Genomic DNA, 14551 nt, shown 5'->3' with positions numbered 1-14551 from the left:
CACAGTCTGGACCTCGGCCAGGCCTTGAATGCCACGCAAAAGGGTCTGGAATCTATCCTAAGGGACCGGAGAAGCACTGAAGATCCCTGATCACACTGGAAGAAGGGACTTTGTGCTGGGGAGGGAGGTAGGAGAGAGTGAGCCACAGGCCATCTTATCTCTTCTCTATTCCCACAGAAGCTCGGAATTCAAGGGTGTGATCTGGATCAGAGCCGGTCATTTAAGGGACAGCAAGGGAGGATGAAAGCCTGTCATTGTTTTCGAATTGTGTACTTACTCTCCCCCCCCCAAAAAAAAAATGCAGGCAAAAAGAAAAAAATATTTGGGAGTTTTTAAGCTCAGTGGACCTCTTGACCTAAACTTGTGCTTACAAGTTCAGCATATTTCTCAGCTGTCTATCAAAAACCATTTAGAAGAATTCGGCCTTCTGAAGGCTTCCAGGCCTGAAGCTGTGGGCAAGATTCTTTCATGAAGAGATTGGCTTCCTCCCAAGACTGGAAAAATGGAGTTCGACGGCTCTTTCTTCTAACAGGGTGAAGATGGAAAAAGACAACGCATGCCTCAGCGAGCTGGAGGCTCCTGTGAACCCCGAGAGGGGCAGGATAAAAGCAGGGTGACCTGAAACTATCATGAAAAATTCTGCAGCAGAATTCCGCTGCCCACTCTCCCTTGGTTTCCGTTGCCTGGAGCACAGAATAGCCAGATACTTGGCTTTGGCAGAGACACACAAACTCTTGGGCAACACAGTCTTCAACAGAGCAGAATTGATTGTACTTCTATCAGCCTCAAGCAGTTGAGGCTGAAGTGACACATAGCTGGATGGGGTTCCAAAAGGACAGAGGAAACAGTTGCGGGGACAAGGTGGCTCTGAATTAATGATGGCTGACTTGTTTGTGCGGAAGGGCGGTCTCTGGCAGAAGACCAGGCAGCTTTCATGTGGTGTCAACAGGCAAAAAACCCATTTCAGAGATGAGAAAGTCGATTGACGTACGGCGGAAAGAGGGGAGCCGGACTTCCCTCTCAGAATAACAGTCAAGTCCATGGAGGGAAGGAGCTGAGTGTGTTCAAAGCCTTGTTCACCTGGTCAGACACACCCGCCCACTGGCACTTGAGAACCTAGAAAACCCATTTTCAGACAGCAGTGGAAACAGACCACCAACGGTGAGGTAAAATCTGTACTGATCAATGGTGGTAAACGCTCACTATAAAAACAAATTTGGGAACTGTAAGCAAAATGTTGGAACAGAAGTAGGAAAACTTGATGCTTGTGGAGTTAAGTCTAGAGAAGACACCCAAAGATGTGACACCCCAGAAAAGGCCTGAGGAAAGAGAGCAAGGTGTCTGGGAAGGCTGCCTACGACCCTATTGCTCAGTGCATGGTGAATTTCACAAAAAGGGTGAACAACTTTTTAGAACAACGATGTACCCAACGATTAAATAAGACGGCCCTACCGTGGGTGTGATGAGGGAGGGGTATGTGCCAGGGAGACCAGAGAGGCTGACAGAGGAGGGGTCAAGGCAAGCAGAGCTAGACCCCAGGAGGAAACGGAGGTGGGGCTTGGAAGACACTGGTAAAAGGTCCAGGCCCTGGTGAATACCTAACTGGGTTCTTCTTCTAAGTGGGATGATAAACTTTCAAAAACTTTGGAGATGCGGCACATGATCAGACTTAGGCTCTACTAGCTTATTCCGGATACTGTGTTGAAAACAAGCTGTGGGTGATGGAAGAGCAAATGCAGAAACATGGAAGCATTTAAAAGGGCTCGGCTGCCGTATGGGGATCTGCCAATGGTAGTGGCAGTAATCTACCTCTCTCTCTCTCTCTCTGCAGCAAAACATGCCCGTAACATCCAGGGGACGGGAGTCTGAACTCCCACTCACGGCCGCTCCATTAGAGTGTTCTCCAGAAATCTCAGCAGACATCACCAATGGGAAAAAAGGAATCAGTCCTCCAACGAAATTCTGTTGGTTCATTAAGAATGCCAACCTGCCAGGAGTGGTGGCACAGGCCTCTAATCCCAGCACCAGCACAGGGGAGGCAGAGGTGGGATGAAAGCCTTGCATGCATAGTGAGTCTCATGTTAGCCAGGGCTACATAAAAAACCCACTAACCTAAGCAATATGCCAAATCACTCTGCATTATCATTTAGAACAAATAAACAGGCCCTAGTGGAAAAAAAAAAAAAGGTGGGGGGTTCTGAAAAAAAATTAGTTTGTTGTTAGCACTAGTTACTTAGGACCACATCAAGCTAAGACTGTAGGGAAATCACTTTTTCTAAACCTGATCATGCGCGATGCCAGATGGGTTTTAAAACTCAGGTTTCTAAGTCGGATTGGGACTTGGCTTCAAAGCTAACATTCCTGTTTTTGTTAGCTCTGAAGGAAAGCATTTCAAAAGAGCCTACACACATGCTTCTTCTACCAACCTCCATTGGTGACACACAGTCTATTAACTACCATTTATCAACCTAACACATGTAAGTTTACTGTGGAAATAAGCAATAGAGACTTCCAGATCATCAAACACAAGGTGCCACTGTTAAATACCGAGTTCCTATCAAGTCCTACCTATCTGTCTTCCTTTGGAAGAAACATTTGCCTAACATGGTCCCTCCCTCTCCCGATGAAATTGCTGCCACTGACCAATTTTTCACCTTCCAAAAACAATGACTTCATGTTCGGCCTAATGAGAAAATATAGGGAATGATCCTCTAGTAACCTGCCCTTCAACATAAATTACGGAGCTTCTCTGAAAAGGGAGATGAAAAACTATTTTAATTATGACAATAATTTAATCTCTGCAGCCGAATGTAGCCCATCCCCACACTAGACTCTCCATGGATGCCTGGCATTCCCCACCCTAAATGTGTGACTCTTCTCAGCTCTCTTTCTCTTGGAAAAAATTCCTGTGAAGCATACATCTTGATACTAAAGGATCTACGCATGTAACTAAAATGTCCCATAAAATGAAAATACTACAAAACAGGTCCCTGATTATAAAATTCCAATTATTAAGCATACAAATAGCGTACAAATATATTTGGTAGGCATGCCTTCCTTGGCTAGCAACGGCTGCCTCGAGTCTCGTGAAATACACTATTCTTCCTGCAGACATTCACACTGTGAAATCGGACCCTCGGAGAAACACCTGTTTCAGGTAACCTGTCTCAGGTAGCCTCCCTCTCACAAGGAAGAGGCATTGTTGGGTTCGAGAGCTGGTCTCTGAGAAACTCCCTCAGGTGAGCAATACCCCGATGCCAGCCACCCAGGCTGTGGCCCAGGCACGCCTGCCGCTGCACAGAGCCATGTCTCTGAGACGGCTCTTGCTGTTTACAATGTTGTCTCTACAATCCAAGCGGTAGGGTGGAGTTATGAAACATTCTACAAGGGAGCTCTGGAAATGGTCTGAAGTGTTTAATTCCTAGCTCCAGAGAGCAAATTGGCACATTAAGAGATGAACATGTGTTATTCAATTTTTTTTTTCTATGTGAAGTTTTTAATCCACACCGACACTGGCCTTCTTACCTATTAACCATTTAAAAGAGCATGCTGCTAAAAACAGGCTCATAAATACATGTGAGTGCAACTTGAAACGCCACACGCCTGCTGACTGGTTGATGAAAAATTCTAAGATCATCAATTAGGACTCTTGATGTACATAATTTTCTCACAGACAGTCTTAAAAACTGGATGCCAAGTAATTCGCCTCTTATGCAATGAACAATAATCACATTTTTCGGTGTTGTGTCTATGACCCCTTAAATTCAATTACAGTTCAGAGCAGTTCCTCTCATTTGCTCAGACCTACCGTGTGCTGAGCGCACATCACCTCCGTGTATTCCACAAAACGCTTCAAAGGCCAAAGAAGCAGTGTTTCTGCCCCATTACTCCCAGAAAGCCTCATTAGAATTCAGATACTGTATGCGATGAAGGCCGGGAGCGGAGCCCAGGATGGCAAAATCCCCTGAAAATCCAGCAAGAGGCAACCTGCTGCCCTAGAAGAGGAAGGCCTCTCCCACAGGGGCGAGGGCCTCAAAAAAATCAGGCTTTCCCAACCTTACCTGGTACGAGCAGTTCTCCTGATGTACCATCTCAGAGCATCCTAGGGCGCAGACCCTAAAGCTGGGCTGCTGGGCGAGGCTGCGCAGGGGAAGCGCCGAGCATCCACAGGCGCGGGAGAACGCCCTGGTTAGGCAGGGGCTCCCCGCAGATTAAAATGGATGCTGTTCCGCTGAGCAACCTGCGCAGTGGCAACTGCCTGTGCTGGGAAGCGGCGCAGCCACCGAGCTTGCTCGCTCCCTTGCTCTGCAGCCTCTGAGCTGCTCTGCTTCTCAGGAACCCGGAGGCAGGCTGCTGAGCCGAGCTGGGACCGGCCTGGGGGAGGGGGCGGGCGCATCACCCGCACAATCAGCCAATTATATTATAGGCACAAAGAAAAGGATCTGTCTGGGGCTGGTGTGACCTTCTGGTGCTTTATGAAGGCAGTTAACTGATGTGGAAACATTCTAGTACTCATTAAAGAGAAAAAGGCCAGCGAGGGAGAGAGAGAGAGAGAGACAGACACAAATCAATGCTGCAGTTGGACATTCCTAACTTGCGGCTGCAGCATCCTTCCTAACCACTAATGCTGCTCACCGTTGGTGCTTATGAAAGCCAGGCTTTAAGGATCCTTTCAGAACTTTTAACATGCTAAAGGGAAAACAGTCCATTCTGAATACTAACTCGCAAGGTTTGTATTCACGCTTCGGAAACCCGTTTTTAAAGTATCTTGTCAACTTTCTAACTAGAGGGCTTTCTTTATGTATTGTTTTGTAATTTACAAAAAACGATTCTTAACTGTTTTTAAGTCAAACAAAAGATATAATGGAACCATTATTTCTATAATTTCGGGGTAAATTTATTAAAATGTTAGAACTGGTATAATGTATTCTTTGCATGAAAGCTGAACTCTAATTTGCAGGTCTTTTTTTTTTTTTAAATTTTTCTTTAAGGTAGGGCCTTGCATGTATACATTGCCCAGTACTATGACTTGAACAGACAACATAACACAGATAATTCCTGGGACAGACTCTGGAGAGTCTGTATTGGGAAGAACTTGGGACCTGCAGATCATCATCAAACGATCGCACATTTCTGAGAGAAAACTGGGGCCAATCAGAACAGTCTCAAGTGCCACTCTAGGACTCTAGGGTAACTAGGAGGGAGCAGGGAGGCCTGTAAATTCTTCAACCTAATTACACAAAATGAAGAGCAAGACCAGTGAAATTTTCTCATTTGTATTCCTTGGCTGTCCCCAAACAATTCATTTTGGTGTTTCTTTTGTTTGTGTCTCTGTGGAGGGTGGGTGTGTATGTGCCCTGGAGCGTGGGCGGTGGTTAGGTCAGTCCTTCCCTCCACCATGTGGGTTCCAAAGATCAAACCGAGGTCATCAACCTCGGTGACAAGCACACTAACTCAGCTAACTATCTATCTCTCTGGCCCTTGTTGAACATAATTGGTCCTCAGAAAAACCACGACTGGCTTCCAAGCATCATACTTCAAAGAAGAAAAGTTCCCAAGGCTAACATTGTAAGTTGCTTCCTATTTTAGCTTCAGTACACCCATGTGCACACCCATTTCAGGTATCTTATCTTCCTAAGAGAATAAGAAGTGATAGGAGAGGCCCAACCCTTGTGTTCTCACTGGCTCTAAATTTGAGCAGCGGGTGGGTTCCAGGAATAGGCACTATGGACATGTGTCCTGCACGATCTCTTGACTCATTTCCCTCCAGTGCAGAGAGAGGTGGCCATGTTGGACAAGGAGCATGTATTAGGAAAACCGGAGTCTGGGGGTACTAACAAGTCTACCCGAACATAAGACAGAGAAAAGATTACAACACTGTACGAAGCAAAACAACCAATATCCCAGCCCACCCAGACTCAAGCCTTCCCTACTGTCCACGAAGAGCAGAGATCCCCAGGAGGAGTACAAGGAGGTAGGTGAGGTGAGTGGTACCCCACACCGCCCAAGACAGAGCAGCTCACTTCAAAGGCCACTGGACCGTGACTGAGGCAATGGCCTTCGTCTCCTGACTCTGGTTCCTGAGTCTAAGACATAGGACTAGGCTTCCACACAAAGTTGAAAAAAAAAAAAAAATCACATTCTGGACTCTGTTCTTGTCTAAAAAACTGGGGGTTCTGGGCTATATTATATAAGCTCCTGAAGCCATTTATCAAGTGTTGTGTTTTTTTTCTTTTTTTAAAAGTCTAAACATGATCCCACTCTTCACAGTTGCTGTTCCAGGGACAGGGGAAGTGACTCAGAGGTGGCTTTGCAGAGAACAGATTTCTGACACTTGCCTCCCAAATGCTGTCAAATCACACCCCTCGCAAAAGGTATAAACAAGACAAAACGGGATGGATTTAGCAAGCTTGTCTGTATAACTATCCATCGGAAAGGACTTTATGTTACAATTTAAATCATGACTTGCCGGTACAGGAAGAAGGAAGAAAGAAAAAGGCTTTAAACACAAACCAGATGCCCCGAGAACATTTCAGCTAAAACAGGTCAGAAAAGGACATTAATATTTGTTATTTTTGTCTAAAAATACCCACAACCTTTTTCGTTTTAAGTGCAGTCTATAGGGCACTGATTCTTCTCTTCAAATCTTTCTGTTTCATTTCCCGCTAAAACCATGGAGTTGAAGGACAAACAGGATGTCTCAGTGGGTGAATGCTCTTGTGTGAAAGTTGGACTGACCTCAGTTCGATTCCTGGAACCCACATAAAGGTCCAAGAGAACAGATTCACAGACTTGTCCACTGACACACACACACACACACACACACACACACACACACACACACACACACTATACATTTAAAAACATGTAAGTATTAAGTTGAGTACCAGCCACTGTGCTGTGTATCTGTAATTCTAGTACAGAAGAAGCTGAGGCAGGAGGATGAAGTTTGAGGACAGCCTGGTTTATACAATGAAATCTAAAAACAAATAAAAGCCAAAAAATTTAAACTACTGATATTCCACTTTTAAATGGACCCCCAGAAACTATTTAACCCAAAGTTGTTGCCTCGCAGACATGTAAGCTGAGCTGAAAGATGCTGTTAACAGGCCTGCTACCGAAAAGAGTATCCTAGGAAGGAAAAGCAAGAAAGGAACACTGTTTTCCGGGGGTCCTATCAACTGAGTGGTCTCTGTGTCCAACAAGGCTGCTTTTCCTGATCAATAGACAGTGTATCTCCAATGTGAAGGTATTGGGAGATGGGGCTGCTGGGAGGTCATGAAGAGGAACCCCCATGAATGGGATTCATGTCCCCTCAAAAGACGGTCCAGGCAGCCGCTTGCACCTCTTACCACATTAGAGCACAGGGAGAACTGGTGGCCTGCGATAGGAAGCAGGCCCTCACTCCACACGGAACCTGCAGGCCCGTGGTCAGAATCACCAAGCTTCTGGAAGAGCAAGAATGCATTTCGATTGTTTAGAAGCCCGAGTTTCTAGCGTACAGCAGCCTGGATAGAATAAGACAAATGTTCAGTAGGACTTGGCAGAAACCAACTCACCTGGACTAGGCAAAGTAGGCGCAAACCGAAATGAGTGTGGTTTGCTTAAATCTGATTCAAGGGATGTGTTCAAGGAAGAAGAGTCAGAGCATTCCTCAATTAACAAACATGTTTATGCCACTATAAAATAGTTGTGTTTTTAAGTCTCAAAAAAAGCTGTTGGTTTGGTTTTTTTTTCCTTTTGTGGTAAGTAGGAGAAACACAATGCAGAGCTGGTTTTTAATTTTTCCTTACATTTATTTTTGTTATGTGTATAGGTGTTTACTTGCATACATGTATGCCTGTGACCCACACGCATGCAGGCCCACAGAGGCCAGAGGAGGGTCAATACCCTGGGAGTGCATTTTCAGGTGCTTGTGAACTGCCTGTGAGTCCTGGGACTGGAACCTGGGTCCTCCGGAAGAGCAGCATGTGCTCTTCTGAGCCACCTTCCTGCCCTGGAGAACTGTTTCGAACAGCAAATGTAGTAGTAAAAAGTCACATTCACAGGGCATTCCAGCACCAGTTCAGAAGCGATGTGCAGGGGCACAGGAGACTTTCTGGCAGAGCTACAAAAGCGGATTGTTCGCTTACATGGATGTATGCATTTGTCAACCTTCACTGAGTAAAATATTTAAGATTTGTGCATTTTATTATATATAGTATTTACTCCAAAGGATGAAAAAAAAAAAAGGCCTAGTTATCCATTTTCTACTCCAGTGAAGTATATGCAGGCTAAAGTATTTACAAGGAGACTTATTGATATATGAAACTTACGCTGAGATGAATCAGATAAATCAAATGAATTGATGGATGGGTAGAGGGCTACATCAATGGAACGCTCTGACAAGGCAGGTTTAGTAAAACATCATTTCAGACTCTTAAGTGGTATATAAACCACCCGCTTGTAAAAGGGTGAAGACTCATGGGCTCTGAAAAGAAACTAATATATAAATTAGTATTTGTGAAATGAATTTCCACTTTAAAATGAAATGCCAGGGGTCATAAATGAAGTAATGGCCAGGAAGGCAGAGGAGGAAGGCAGTAACCGTTTTCCACAACAATGGAAAGCAGCTGGGTGTCATGTGACTTTTTAGGATGATAAAGGAAGAGAAGTTGGGAGTAAAATTAATCCTATGGCCATCAGAGTTCTTGAATGCCCAGTCAAGAGAAGGGGGAGTTCTCTCTGCTGTCACCAACCCTGGTATCAACTCATCACACATCCTATGAAGATGCTCCCCTCATCCCCAAGGACTTTCCCAACAGCTCCCTTGACTCTAACAGCCATGTAATAAAAACAAGTTCCTGTTAGGTACAATTCAAGGCTGGGGTTCTGCCCTCAGGGTTTGGTAAGGTTACAGTACAGGATAACTGTACATAACCGGAAGTGAACCAAATGCCTCCGAGGAGATTTTGTGTGTACGCTCACTAAGAATTGAGAAGAGGAAGAAAACTCTCAGCTAGGGTGAATATGGGACTGTAAAAGTCTTGCTCACTTAGAGTTCACTTCTTGAATTTCCATTTATCTTGGAGTGATTTAAATTTCCTTAGCGCTTCTATCTCAACAGACACAATGGTACATGTCCATGATCCTGATGTTGAAGAGACTGGGGGCAGCCTGGACTATCCAGCAAGTCTTTACCTCAGAAACTAGCAACAAATAAAAAACACCCCCCCACGCGCACACACACACACACACACACACACACACACACACACACGTAAACCAAAAACTACCAAACAAAACCCAGGTTCTTTTCCTTTCAGTAGGAGAAAGGTTTGCCTGGTGGTGTCAGCTTTGAAGACAGAGGAAGACACCATAAGCAAGGGATGGCCTCCTGCTCAGAAACAGGAGGCTAATTTTCTCCAGAACCTCCCAAAGGAACACAGTTCACTTAGCACCCTGATTTTTATCAAGTCAGAGTCCTGTCAAAGTTTTTAAGTCCATAACTGTAACACAATAAATTCATGCATTTGTGTTGACTTAAGCTGACTTGGGGTGATTTACAACTGCATACATCCGAAACTAATCTTTGGGTGAAAGCCCACACAGTTTTAGGGCAAGAGGCCATTGGGATGTGGTCAGCAAGGTGAGAGGAAGGTGAAGTGCCTTGCAAGGGTAAAGGGAGAGAGAGAGAGAGAGAGAGAGAGAGAGAGAGAGAGAGAGAGAGAGAGAGAGAGAGAGAGAGAGAAGCTGACAGACATCTGTTTCAGGTGCTTCAGGAGAGGAGGAGAGAACAACCAGAGCCATGTGTTCTGACAAGGAGGAAGCTGTAAGGTTTTCCACTGAAACTGTGAGCAGCCCAATGTCAGGGCTGGAAAGCTCTGTGGCTGCAGTTAACAAGTTGGGAGACTGAGTAGAGGGCAGTTTGTAAACAATCTTGTTGACCACTCACAATCCCAGGGTGGTTCCATGAACACAGTACAGAACCTTGCCGGTGTTTAGGAGTGCAGGACCAGGTGTTGGAGAGATGGCTCAGGGATTAAGAGCACTGGCTGTTCTTCTAGAGGACCTAGGCTTGATTCCCAGAATCCATGTGGAGGCTCACAACTGTCAGTAACTCTAGTTCTAGGGGATCTGACCCCTCTTCTGGCTTCCACGGGCACCAAGCACACAAAGACATGGAGACAAAACACCTATACATGCATAAAATAAAATAAAAATAAAGATTTAGAAAAGAGAGTGGAGAGTCACACGTGAGGTGAGCATCAGAGAAGGAACCAACCAGAAGAGATGGCGTGAGGGTGATGGGTGGAGGGAGCTGAAAAGCCAGGCACTAGAAGACCTGATCGGGAGCACCTGGCATGCGTTCATTCCATTTTGGAAAAGAACACATGAATGCCAGGTTGCAGAGAAATGCTGTCTGAGAAGAACGTTCTGGTGGGTATGGGATACAGATGGCAGAGCGGCCTTCATTGGCAGCTGGAGGGTAAGGCTTGAGGGAGATCAGAGAGGCTGGATGATTGTAGGGGAACTTTCCCCAAAGATTTCCTAGGGGTTTTGCTGTGTTCCTTGTGAACTCTGGTCCAGAAGGACAACAAAAAACAAACAGGATAGTTGAAACTCCTAACACATGTTAAGTGTAGGCAATGAACTGGCAGTAGCTGAATCGGTGAAAAGCCGTATATGCGTTAAAAGCAGACAAAGAACAGCCAGATTTTATGGAACATGTTCAGTAGTACACTAAGTGTGAGTGCTGAGCGTAGAAAGGGGCAGGAAGACTGAAGAACCTCTTGCCGTTCCCACACTGAATATTACCTGGCCCATTTGGGGCACTCGGTGTTCATTAGATTCGAGGACTGCCCACTGGCCCCTCCTATTCCTGCCCAGTTTGTGCTCTGGATAAGAGGTGAGGTACAGAGGAAGCCAGTGGAAATCGCCTCTCTCGCTGATAAAGGAAGTGTGCGTCCCTGGCAGATACTTTCTGTTTAACTGAGAACCAGTTTGCAAACCTTGACTGTCGGGGCACAGCTTCATCATCTCCCAGGTAGGCTGCTGGGGAGAGGTCGGGCACATGAAGACTGCAAAATCCTAGCTGTGGGCAGTGCAGCCCTTCACAGCCCTTGACTTCTCGGTATTTCAATGTCCCCTCTCTCTTTGCCTTTGCTTTGTGTTGTAACAACCTGTCAGATGAGTGTCTTCCCTGGGGCTGTGACTTCTGGGATGGAGAGCCTCATAGCACACTTGCAGGCTACTACTGTATCAAAGTCATTCTCCACGTTACAGAGCGGGCCAAGAGTCCCAGAAGAAGACACTGGTGTCAGGATAACTGTACACTTTTTTCCCTAGGAATATTTAGAAGACCAGAATGGGATCTTAGAGGAAGATAAAAGAGGCATACTATATGTTTTTATCCTTGTAACTATAAACAAGAAACCCAAGACTCATAAGTAACGTAAAATAATTTGCTTGGTCGTTTGACTATTCTGACTCCGGCTTAATGCTTATTATTTTAAGCTACATTAGAAAGTAGCTTCCTTGGAAAATCATTAGTGTGAATCAGCAATGTTGATAAAAATGATCAAGTTTTTATGAGGGTAAAATTAACTTGAGCTCAAGCTTGTATTTCACTTGATGAAAACGGGCAGCTCTTCTCTTCCACACAAACATTGAAGACATCACATTAAAGATGTCCGTCACGTGCCAATCGGAGCTTGGCCTTTCTTTTTGTATGTTACTCTGTTGCGCCTTATCAAAAGAATCCCATTTCACAGAGGCAAGTAGTTGTGGAACCAGTTCTCTGTAATGGTGCAGGCTATCGTCTCTGGATAAATCGTCATGGAGCACAGCATAGCCAGAAGGTCGGAGGCACCTGTGGGTAAGTGAGACTCTTACCCACAGGTGATTTGGTGACAATGTATAGCAATTGCTCATGTTTCTTATAAACACGATAACAAAAGAGAACACACGTATTTGCAACAGGGCATCAGTCTGGAACAAGACCTCCTCATTTGATGGGCTGGGCATTCTCTTGTCATTGTGCAAGCTGTACCAAGCAGATGAGCCTGATCTTAGCCTGGCACTAAGCCAAGCCTGGCTTCCGGGCAACTCAGATCATTCTTCCTGCCTAGAGGTTGGCAGGCATCGTTTTCCGAAAGGCTGGCTCAGAGCTACTCCTTACACAGTCAAAAGCCTATCGACTAGTTCAACCATCTGAGGACCTGGCATTTGACTCCATCTGCTGATGTCAAAGATGGAGGTGGAGATACTTCACTCTCAATGGTGTGGGCTGAAATGTTATAGTCTTCTTACCCTAACTTCATAGATAACTTTTCTACCAAGTCCTACAGATGATCTCACTTGTATATGTATTACGGATTATTTTTACATTTTGGGACTCTAATTTTCAGTTTTATGTTTGGGGGACTTGAAGATGAGGTGTTTAGCAGATCATTATAATAGGTGCAAATTAGTCTCTAAAAATATCTGCTGCTGCCACTGTGGGTTTCTATAGACACGGTCTGAAACCAGGTAGTGTTATAGCAGCACCCTCCCTGCAGAATAATGAGACAGTTTTATTTCCACAGGAACTGCCAAGGCGCCTGTTTACCGCATCGTCTTAGGCTTCTCCCCAGTGTGTTTTCTGCCCAAGGCAAGAGGAAATTTGCATGCTGCAGAAAATTAGCAACTGATGCACAGGTACACGGTGTGATGTCTACATGGTTTCTTCTCCAATTGTTTATATCCTTAATGACGGTTTTACCTCCACTTCAGGGGGAGGGGGGGAACTAATGAGACTTCCCAAAGTTCCAAATAAAATCAAACAGGTTTTCCAAGAGAAGACCAGAGTAGCACTAAGTCAATGTGTGTGTGTGTGTGTGTGTGTGTGTGTGTGTGTGTGTGTGTGTGTGTGATGTATGCATGGATATAACAGGTAGATGGGATAAAGGGCATGCTTCCCCTTTGACCTTTAGATCTTCAAGTAGCCCTGATAATCTTTTCTATCAATATAGATGCATTTAGCTAAAGGACTCCATGGAATCTCTGACAATTAAAAAAAAAAAAAAAAAAAAAAAAAGCCTATCATTTACTCCTCTCCAGTGGGGGTGGCTGATTAAAACCAGTTGGAAAGGTGACCTCTAGTGGACAATTGAGTTTATTCCATCAGTTTCAACTAGGAATAGGATAACAAAACAAAAAGTCCCTCGAAGGTAAGATATAAATCTAATGACATTTCCACGATGTCTTAAGAAACAATAATAATATAAGCACACAAGTCTTCAGTCGTGTTAGTAAGAATTATGAAGTTTATAACATATGGCTATGTCCAGAGCTTCAGGGCACTCTTGGATGCTTCTATAGTTGATATGGCCTTGGACCAGGCTTCAAAGAAGTACTTGGAGTTCAAGGTCATTTTGGCCACATAGTACAAAGGCAGCCTGGGCTCCCTAAGACCCTCTCACAAACCAAACAATTATTTCTAGGCTTGACTATATATATTTTTCCTTGGACAACTGTTTCGTACCTAAGGCCCTCTATTTCCTAAGGTATAAAACAGGCTCACCTGCCCTCTCCCCTTTGGGGGCGATGAGATGACTGTATTTTAAAGTCAAGTTGATTTTATGGCCTGAGTTTTCCAAATTTGCAATACAAAACTCATATTACAATCTATGTTTTATGCATAGCATTGGATGAGTAAAAAAAAAACCCACTAGACTTCAAGTGAAGGCAAATTTCATTAAGGTAAAATCAGTTACTATTTTTTGTGTGTCTGTGAATTTTACGTGTGCATACACTCAGGTGTGTAAGTACAGGTACATATATCATAGCATTCACGTGGAAGTCAGGGGACAACCTTGGGTCTTAGTCCTCGCCTTCCACCTCGTTTGAAACGGGGTCTCTCCCTCCTTGTTCTCTGTGGTGTACACCAGGCTAGCCCAGGAGCTTCCGAGGTCCACTCTGCACTTCTCATCTTGTTTTAGGAGCACTGAGATTACAGATGTAAGTTACCAAGACCAGCTTTTCCACGGGTTCCAGGAACCTGAACATATGCCCTCACGTTTTCATGGCAAACGCTTTGTCCATGGAGCCATCCTAGCCCTCAGTTACTATTTTATCACCAGGGTGGGACATAATGATATATGATTAAGGTGTTAATATAGTCTCCAAGGAATGATTAAAACTCATCAATGGTCCTTAAAGATACTTTTTAAAAATGCAGGAGTACTGTTGAAACCCTTATTTACCATGGGATGGCACCCAAGAGTTTCTTCAGAAATGTTCTCTGTCAGCTCTCTAGGACCCCTTAGGCCACAACATGGACTGATTTCCCAATCCTCCCCAGTCTCCTGGCCTCACCTGGTTTTAGCTTAGAACAAACACCAGTCTGAAAGTTTTTCCGATGTGTAACAAAATTGCCTGAAACACATTTAATGATCTAATTAAGTTGCATAACTTAAAGCGACTGAACAAAGATGCTCCTCCTGACGTAGACTCTTATCTTCCGAGGATGTGAAAGTGTTGGTTAGGAAATGTTGTGCTTGGAACAGCTCTGGAAGGAAGGTGAGCTCAG

At 44.7% G+C, this 14551-nt stretch overlaps 1 protein-coding gene across 5 annotated transcripts in view; it reads right to left on the bottom strand.

Annotated features, from left to right (window-relative positions):
- The window catches only part of LOC114691717 (IQCJ-SCHIP1 readthrough transcript protein), a 735800-nt gene that overhangs the window by 49122 nt on the left and 672127 nt on the right, over positions 1 to 14551 (bottom strand). Inside the window, exon 1 of one of the 5 annotated variants that reach the window (XM_028867230.2) lies at positions 4062 to 4342. The exons of the other annotated variants lie outside the window; for them this stretch is intronic. Coding sequence (XP_028723063.1) covers positions 4062 to 4091 — 30 coding nt within the window. The 5' untranslated portion in view covers positions 4092 to 4342. Of the gene's footprint in view, positions 1 to 4061; positions 4343 to 14551 lie in introns of those variants that run through there. 5 annotated transcript variants of the gene reach the window in all.

The sequence above is a fragment of the Peromyscus leucopus genome, chromosome 6 (assembly GCF_004664715.2).
Source record: "Peromyscus leucopus breed LL Stock chromosome 6, UCI_PerLeu_2.1, whole genome shotgun sequence".
NCBI lineage: Eukaryota > Metazoa > Chordata > Mammalia > Rodentia > Cricetidae > Peromyscus > Peromyscus leucopus.
The sequence above is the reverse complement of the archived record's forward strand: the minus strand, read 5'-3'. Positions and strand labels throughout refer to the sequence as shown.